Source organism: Octopus bimaculoides, chromosome 23 (assembly GCF_046866305.1).
Source record: "Octopus bimaculoides isolate indiv1 chromosome 23, ASM4686630v1, whole genome shotgun sequence".
NCBI classification, from domain to species: Eukaryota; Metazoa; Mollusca; class Cephalopoda; order Octopoda; family Octopodidae; genus Octopus; species Octopus bimaculoides.
In genome coordinates, this window is record NC_142950.1 from 35,754,329 (window position 1) to 35,764,328 (window position 10,000).

At 36.9% G+C, this 10,000-nt stretch overlaps 1 protein-coding gene across 5 annotated transcripts in view; it reads left to right on the forward strand.

Moving 5' to 3' along the window:
* The window catches only part of LOC106878307 (uncharacterized), a 154,438-nt gene that overhangs the window by 142,433 nt on the left and 2,005 nt on the right, over positions 1–10,000 (forward strand). For 4 of the 5 annotated variants that reach the window (XM_089340433.1, XM_089340430.1, XM_089340428.1 and 1 more), the window contains 5 exons: positions 4,280–4,378; positions 4,832–4,930; positions 6,794–6,892; positions 7,302–7,400; positions 9,521–9,616. In XM_089340433.1, the coding sequence (XP_089196559.1) occupies positions 4,280–4,378; positions 4,832–4,930; positions 6,794–6,892; positions 7,302–7,400; positions 9,521–9,616 (492 nt within the window). The remainder of the gene's footprint in view (positions 1–4,279; positions 4,379–4,831; positions 4,931–6,793; positions 6,893–7,301; positions 7,401–9,520; positions 9,617–10,000) is intronic. The other variant, XM_089340432.1, reaches the window with a different exon arrangement.

Below are 10,000 nucleotides of genomic sequence, written 5' to 3' on the forward strand. Positions count from 1 at the left end.
CTTGTTTTCAAAAAAGTCTCTACACGTATTCCGGAAATACCACCACCTATAAACTACTACTACTACTACTACTACTACTACTACTACTACTATATAGCTTTAATGTGACAATAGCTAAGTGCACAAGGATGAATAAAAATAGATGCTGCCAAATATATGCAGAACCTAAAAAAAGATATCTAAACACTCACGCACACATATATACATACGCACACATATATACATACGCACGCACGTATGATCATGTGTATGTGTATGCATGTAAGTATGTTCGTATGTATATATGTATGTTTATGTATGTATGCAAATGAATGGATGGGTGTATATATATATATATATATATATATATATATATATATGCTTGTATGTGTGTATGTATGTTAGCATATGCGTGGACGGGTGCATACATGTGCGTGCGTGTGTGTGTGTGAATGTGTATACTCACACACACAAACACACGCACACACGCACGCATGCACACATTGCAAAAGCACTCATCAATGAAGCAATCGATCGATACATTGAAAAAAATGCATTTCACGCATGCGCACGCTGGCACCTAAACACATACCCAGGGCGGTTTGCGCTTGATTACGTAATGAATGCACGCAATAATAGAATAAGTCTTTCGTGGAAGCAAAAACTTGGTCGTGCTGGTGCTGGTAGTGGTGGTGGTGGTGGTGGTGGTGGCGGTGGTGGTGGTGGTGGTGATGCTGCTACCGTTGTTGTTGATGATGATCATGATGATCATGATGTTGATCATGATGGCTTCCTTCCCGAACGAACATGTAGCTTTGGGCAGAGTTGCTTGCTTTGCCGTTGATGGTGGAATTTTTACTAAACAAGAACAACAAAAGAACGAACGTAGAAAATATTAAACAAATACAGCGAAGCCTTCAATAACAAACTCATTGTTTTTAGTTTTTTTTGTCGAATAATTAGCGTTACAACATGGAGTAGACTAAGTAAATTTGTATTGTTGTAATCACATAACAGTTGCAACAACAACAACAACAATAAGTGGCTCACATGGCTTCTGATCTCAACTGATTGGAAGTGTTATCATGTACATTGTTTTGTCTTGGTATAAAAAGATGAGCTACATCAAATATTCTGCTCAATAGCATAAATTTGCTTGTCAGTTGTTTGACCGTAACCAGTTGAGCATGTCCCTTGGTGGCTGACGATATGTGCATCTCTGATAACGAGCAGAAGTAGTGGTGGGAGCATCATTGTCTTGTGTTGAGAGAAATTTGAGGAGGGGTTGAATAATTCGCCGCTCGAAACATCGATGTTTAGTTCATCATCTTTAAACAACCCTTATTCAGGGAATATTTTGAGCCCAATGGGTTACCTGAGGCGACCTGGATTAGCGACCTGAAGAAACTTCTAACTGGGCCCCACCTTCATATATATATTGTTCAAAATTTACAAAAGACAGATGAGACGGATGAGGGAAGCAACAAACAAGGTGCATTAGTTTCGCGTTGACGAAAAGTGGAAGAGTCTTTGACATTTCGAGTCTACGCTCTTCTGCAGAAAGGCATGAGAAGGGAAAAGAGAAGGAGAAAGGGAAAAGATGGAGAGAGAGAACAAAACAGAGAGAGAGAAAATGTGTCTGGATTAACGGTTGCACATGTTACACACACATGCACACACACACACACACACACACAAACAAACACACACACATATATTTTGATATTTCGCCTAGTTATATTGAGACTAATAACCTAGTGTAGAACTCAATAAGCGTATGGTTCAAAACACAATGTTAGATGCGCATAGAGTGGTAATAGAAACAAAGAGATGATACCGTAAAAGACAAAAGTTATGAGATGAACTTCATTGGCTTACAGTTGTTTCTGCTATAAGATGTGAAGATGTGATGGACTCTTAGCTCAGTGCCATGATAACGTCCTATAGCTTCATCAGAGCTTTGAATATGAAGTGGGCTTTATTTGGCAAAGTTACATTTTCAGAACATACAGGTGTTATGAATAAGAAAGATTATGTTGATGGCTATGGAAAGTTCTTCCCCAAAGTAGTAAAAAGTATGCAAATATACGCATTTTCTATATATGGCAGTACGTATGTGTGTGTGTATATATATATATATATATATATATATATATATATATATATGGGGGCAGTTATGAGGTGGGGGGAGAGATGGCACTCTTCTGACGAACTCTATCAATATTGAAACACGTTTTTTAAAGTCACAGTGTAGAGTCACAACTAGGAGAACTTACAAATATGCTGTATCGCTCCGTTTTTGCCATGATCATGTAATAAAGTATAAATTCCTGACAGGAATGGAATATTTAGCAAGAAGAAAAAAAAATGTGAGGATTGTAGGTAACATGTTGTTTGATGATTTTGAAACTAGTTTCCTGAGGATAGAATATTTGAATTTATTTTCTCTGTATGTGTTTGAACGGTATTGTCGTTGGTGACGCGGACGCTTTATTATTACTATTCATTCTTTTTTAAATAAAATGTATGTCTGAATACTACGTTTTGTCTTCCATTTTCAACCTATATGTGTGAGTCTGTGTGCGTTTGTGTATATACATGTGTGTACGTATCGACAGGTTTATATTTTCAATAATTATATATACACATATGTGTGTGTGACAGAGACAGAGACAGAGACAGAGTGTATATATATATATATATATATATATATATATATATATATATATATATATGTTTCTGCGTGTTTGTATTTGTAGTACGGCATTTCCTGGTGTATAAATAGGATGGCGTCAGGTGGGCTTCTAGTGAGTACGTCTGTATTTCAGCCTGTGTGTGAATATGTATGTATATAAGTGCCTGTGTAAATGTGAGTGTGTCTGTTTTCTGTTTGGGGTTTGTTTGTGTATGTGTGTGTGTGTATGTGAGGGAGGGAAAGGAGAGGGAGAGAGAAAGAGAAATGGAGAATAATATGTTACTACACTTTATATAATACGTAGCACACTTTGATCTTGCCTAAATGCCAGAAGTAATAAAAAAAAGTATGCATAAATATCTGTTTCATCTATATGTACATACACACACACACACACACACACATACACACACACACACACACACATGCACACACGCGCGCATATTTATTTGAACGCACATACTTATAAACATACATACATAGTACATATATATATATGTGTGTGTGTGTGTGTGTGTGAATACATATATATATATATATATATATATATATATATATATATATATATATATATATATATATATATATGTATGTATGTATTTATGTATGTATGTATGTGTGTATGTATGTATGTATGTATATGCGTTGGTATGTGTTTATGCACATATGTCTTTATATTGTACAAATTACTGGTGCGTAAACTGTTTTATTTCAGTGTTATTCTGTACTAGAGAGTATATCTATAGATTTCAGCCGACACCATATTTGTGTGTCAGACATAAATATCTTGTCTCTGTGTACAGTAACATTGTAAACATGAAAAGAGAGATCGGCAGAACTAACTTCGCACCCGTGTGAAAATTTCGTGTATACGTGATCAAATCAATAAGTATCCGGACTGTTGTCATAGTAACGAAGCTAGGTCATGCTGAGCGAAGACGCTTGGTGCAGATTGACCTCGAACTCTGCTGTGCATCCGCACTAAGTTTTAGCGTTCTCACTTACTTCTGCTGTTTACAGCAGTGCTTGGAAGGAAGGTGTGTAGCGTGTGATCGTCGCAGTAACCATGACAAAAGAAGTTGAACAGAGAATCTGCGTCAAATTTTGCCAAAAGCTTGGGAGTTATTTACTTTGAATTGTTATTATGTCATATCTGATTATCCTGTTATTACGTAACATGCTTCACGAAAGGGGGAGCGAGAAAAGAAAAGAGCAAAGAAAGAAAAAAAAGTCGTTCAGAATTTAGATATATACTTACTTACAAGCTGAGCAAAAGGTGTACGTACGCCGCTATATGTATAGATAAGTAACAAAAACAACAAAAAAAACGGAACAAGAATGTAACGGACGACAATGAAAACATACGGACATATATGATTATACAGGTAATGTGGAAACGTAGGTTCTATGTGCACCTGTTCAATACTTTGTGTCTCTGCTGACCTTGTGCCAGCATTTGAAACCGATATTTTGTGTGTGTTTCTCTTTCCTTTTCCTTCTCCCTTGCTCTCCGCTTCTCCTACCCTTTCTCTAACTCAATCTCTCTCTCTCTCTCTCTCTCTCTCTCTCTCTCTCTCTCTCTCTCTATCTCTCTTTTTAATTCAGGATGGTCGTACAGCATTACACATCGCTAGTGAAAATGGCTATACGGAAGTGTGTGACCTACTTTTGGAATATGGTGCCAATCCGAATGCAGAGACGCTGGTAAGATAATTCATTGTTCATTCTGGGTACCGTGAAGGATTGGATTTATGGTGGCACTAGTTTGGATTATATATATCTTCTATGGCAGACATATTCTCCAGTGCTCAAAGAAAGAATCGTCAGATATAGTTAGTGATCATTCGTTTAAAACAAGCGGCCATGTTGCTTTTAAGCATGTTTTGATCTTACTGTCCAAATTACAAGGTGTAGAAGCTTATATAATAAATTATCATTAATTCTATTGAGTGACATTTCTGTATGAGTAAGTATACACACACACACACACACACACACATGTACATATGTATGCATTTATGTATGTATGTGTGTGTATGTATGTAATGTAATGTATATGTATGTATTGTTTTATTGGTGTGTTATTGAAGTTCCCATCAAAGCTCTGAGTTTGTGACGTAAGTCATTAACGCATTCCCTGTCGTCTGCTGGTTTCAGAAAGAAATGACGCCGCTCCATCTGTCAGCAAACCATGGACATACGGACGTCGTGGCAAAGCTACTTCACTTTGGCTGCGGAGTAAACGCTCAAAACTTTGTGAGTACATAACACTAGATCATCATCGTCATCACCGTCATCATCATCGTCATCATCGTCATCATCATCTCGTCATCATCATCGTCATCATCGTCGCCGTTATCATCATCATCACCGTCATCACCATCGTGATCATCGTTATCATCGTCATCATCATCACCACCATCATTATCATCATCATCAACATCATGATCGCCATCGCCATCATCACTACCGCCGTCAACATCTACTATCACAGTGGCCGTCTTTGTCACCAGATGACAACAATGGAGACTTACTCTGAGTAGCTCACCTCGTGTGATTCATTGAAATCACTTGAAATCCGTCAAAGTAACAGGTAACGTGAATCTCCTGTCAAACTCTCGATCTACGGGTTTCGTCCATTTTCCTTTTGTTTGAATCAGTAGTTTCCACTCAGGTAACCTCACAGTAGCCCTTTGCTGATACCGATCTCTCTGACCCCATACTCTGCCAACAGAGGTATGCCCCCTAAGTCCTGGCTGCCCCTCGATAGTCTTCCGTCTATCTGTCAATAAAAAAAGCTTACAGGTATTTCTTCCGGCTCTTTCCGTTCTGAGCTCAGGTCTCACTGTGGTCGACTTTACCTGTCATCTTTTCGGGGCCGATAAGAGTCAAGCCAAGGGGCTGTTTTAATCGACTGACCCCCTCAAAATTGTTGGTCTTGAGTCAAAACTAAAACGAATTATTATCAGCTGGCAGAATCGTTAGCACGCTGGACGAAATTGCTTAGCAGCATTTCGTTCGTCTACATGTTCGGAGTTCAAATCCCACCGAGGTCGACGTTGCCTTTCATCCTTTTGGAGTTGATAATTTAAGTACCAGTTGAGTACTGGGGTTGGTGTAATTGACTATCCCCCTCCCCCAAATTTCAGGCCTTGTGCCTAGAGTAGAAAGGGCTATTATTATTATTATTATTATTATTATTATTATTATTATTATTATTAAAAGAATATATATGTATAATATGTATGTATGTGAATGTATATATATATTGTATAGTGTATTTCTAGTATTGATTTGGTTTGTGTTTCGGTTGTGTGCTTGGCCTAATAGGCGATTAGTGTGAACATTTGCAATACATTATCTTCTAGACAAAGCAATAAAATTTCAATACATTCAAACATTCATTGAACAACCATCACTCGCCGCCATCTTCCTCGTTTGTTTTTCTATTGTCTTCGTTGTTATTTTAATAAAATGAATGAATAACTTCCAGAGCAGTGAAGCAGCTGATGTCTGCCGTTATTTGTCTCCGATGAATTGGTAGAATCATAGAGCGATGGACAAAATGCCTCATCGTATTTATGTTCAAGATTTTTATGTTCTGATTTCAAATCCTAATGAGGGTAACTTCATTCTTTATCCTTTCGGGGTCTGTACAAGATTTTGTTGTTAGTTTTATGAATAATAAAATTGGCTTTACTTCTACAATACACAAAACATCTTTTTTTTTCATTTCATATACAATTTTAAATAATATTTAAATATAAAAATACAATAGCAGTTTTTAAACATCAAATGGCTAGGAGAGAGCATTCGAGTAAAATAGAAACCAAAGAAGTCCATAGGTAAAAAAAAAATGGTTGAGAACCACAGAACTAAATGCTCTCTTCCCTTGTGTGGTATGTTACAAGTCAATAAATTCTGTCTGTATTAATCTTTTAAGGTTGTAAAGATAACGTTAACAATTAATGTAGTAGCACTGCTAACACAGCAGAACAAGGAAGTGACTTATAAAAACGTTTATTCTACTTTGTAGTATATTGATGGTTGCATAACGAAATACCTTGTGTTTAGAAGTCATTAATCTTTTTTTTCCTTCTTTGTTTACTTTATTTCCAGCAAGGAAACACTGCCCTACATTTGTCCGCCATGGGGAACCATGCAGATACTGCCAAAATTCTTGTACAAGCAGGGTGTGAACTAGATTTACCAAATTACGTAAGTAAATTCCAGAATAATAAGTAACAATTCCGAGTAGTGGGTTTGTTAAACTGTCACAACGTTGGAGCTGATGTCTCGCTGCATTTATTTACGATTCGTACATACTTAGTTCGAATCCCACGGTTAAACACTTCCATCTGGAACCTTGGACCTTTCTAGCAAAATCCAATCTGCTGCAAGTGTTCGAATCAGTTCTCCAGTTTAAAGCTACTTTTCACCTTCTCTTCTCCGCACAACTCTCAGAGACCCTGCACCGAGTCATAGTTACTGCCTTCCTTCCAGTTTAAAGCAAATTTTAGTCCCTTCTACCAGTAGATCGTCGTACCGTATCTAGTTTCTGTATTTCTTTAATGTTGCTGTATATTCCTTTGCAACGAGTCCTTTGTTTTTTCTTATTTATTTGCAGAGGTTGCAGACCCCACTCCATGCTGCTGTAGAAAGTGGATTAACAGAAGTTGTAGAAGTCCTGTTGGCTGGTGGGGCCAGTCTGGACGCCAGAGAAAAGGTCAGAGAAGCTGCCTTTAACTATCAGAGTTATGTTTCCCCACGATTTTAACAATGATAAAAACTAGATTCTAATCTTCAATCTACGAATATAAATTATCAGAGGACTATCAAAATTTTGTAACAATAATAAAAGCTGATCCCAAGAATATAAAATTAAAGCTAGAATCCAACTACCTGATCGAGATTGGCTGTACCTATCAAATGATATTCTCCATTTTTATATGTTTTTTTTCTTGTTGTTATTGTGTGTCTCTGGCGTATTGTCTTTTGCATTGCCATAGCAGCGAACTGTTCTTAGGGATATCAGAGTTATAACTCACGTGAAAACGTTTAAACAGGAATGTAAATAGTGCAATGGAGGGGGGTGGATGGAAAGAAAGGAAGACATATGGAGAAGAAAAACCTATTTCAGTCGACAATTCGTTCTTGTTGAGAGTTGAAGCACTTTACGGAGATGAAGACAGTTGAATAACCTCGTAAATTCTCGTGCATCGAGAGGAACCGAAGAAGTGAAAAACAGCGAGAGAGAGAGAGAGAGAGAGAGAGAGAGAGACGGGGGAGAAAAACTAGTAAAATATTCAGTCGCCAAATGCTTCTGCTGGGCTTGTTATCTATTTATTTATTTGTTTCTGTCCTGTTCTAGTTTAAAGCAACAGGAATTGAATGAAATTGTTTAAGACAGGTAAAGAGACAAGCCAAATCGATTTATTAGAAAATGAATAAACGAGAGATAAAAAGATAAAAGAACAAACAAACAAAAAAATGATTTCAGAAGTGAAGGAACGACGTTAACATGCAGGTAGCCTGAGGTGGTACAATGGTTGACTAATAGAATTAATTATGTTGCATAAAACAACTACAAGAATACGGGTGCTTCTAACAGTCGACACTTCTCATTTGCAATGTAGGTTTTATTCTGCAGAGGCCTGTTTGAAATATGCTGCTGTTGCATTATCCATGGGGCATGGACGCCTCGTCATAGTTACGAAATGTTATTGTCGTGTGTACGCCACAGGCATATAGAAATAAAACAGTTTTCGGCAATACAACAATCCCAATGATGATGACGATAGTAATAATAATAATAATAATAATAATAATAATAATAATAATAATAATAATAATAATAATAATAATAATAATAATAATAATGACAGCGAAACGGGCTGATTACTACCTAGCTCAGATACCAGGAAACCCCAAAATGGCTGAAGTTCAAAAGATAGTGCTCATGGGAACTGCCCATATCCTACGTAAAATACTGTCTATGTGATCTCAAATTTTAAAGCAAACACATAATTTTCTTATGGTTTCTTAAACATTCACTTAAACAAAACTGTACAAATCCAAATATATGGTACCCTAGGCATAACACCTACATGAACTTCTAACTTGTTGTCTCTTGAGGTCTCTGGGTGAGACTTGGATCCAACATATACAAATGCAAAACAAAAGTCAAACATAAAATAATAATAATAATAATCTTTTGTTATTTTGGCACAGAAGATGAGAACATTGGTCGACGAAATTAGAAATCGAGGCTGTAAAGACTTAGCGTTACAGTTTATTTGATGGTATTGTAAACAGGGGAGGTAATTTAGAGTCTATTCATTAATCCACTCCGCCCACTACTCCTGAGAGGGTGGTGGGAGTAGAGTCGTCAAGCACCTCTTTCATAGGGTCTTGTCTAAAGCGACTGTCATTAAAGTTTCTGTGCAATATGTATGTATTTGTGTATGTATTCGGGTCCAATAATTACAGGTATAAATCTGAACTTCTAATCTGGGCAGAGTAACTATAGATTTCTCAATGGTTCAGCGTAGGTAGTTTCTTTTTCGCTAATCTTTATTTTTATGTTAACATCCGCAGTTTCTCTTTATCCCAAATCACTATGTCGGATCCATTATGCTTATATTTTTTTGAGAATTTCGCTGGGACATTCCACCAGCACTCTTTCATATAATGAGTGCTTATGGCCTCTACTATACTGTGAGTTCTTATCTCTTTATATATGTATGTATCAATCTATGTATGTACGTATGTATATACATTATGCGTACTGTTTAAAATTTGTGAACAGATCAACTATGATAATGTTGTGTTTTTGTTTCAACGCAGTCGGGAAAGACCAGCCTTCAGTTAGCATCTCGAGGGGCTCACGTTGCCTTAGTCGACACAATCATTAAAGCAGAACGGTACTACTCAACGGCACGGGTGAGTGGTTTTCCTCTCCCACTTTTCCTTTATATCTCTTCACACTCGACTGCATTTTATTTCACGCAACACGGAACAACTAATATTTCTTGGTATATATGAAGAATATTACACTATGCACGCTTACTGCACTTCGCGCGCGCGCGCACATACACACAAATACACATATACATACCTACCTACCTACATACATACATACACACGCATACATATATACATACATAATACATACATATATACATACATATATATATACATTCATACATACAAACATACATACATACATACATACATACATACATGCATACATACATACAAACAGACACAGATTTTCCAAATCCAGTCTGTAAGTGGCACAATGAAGATTTGTAAGACATTCTAAAC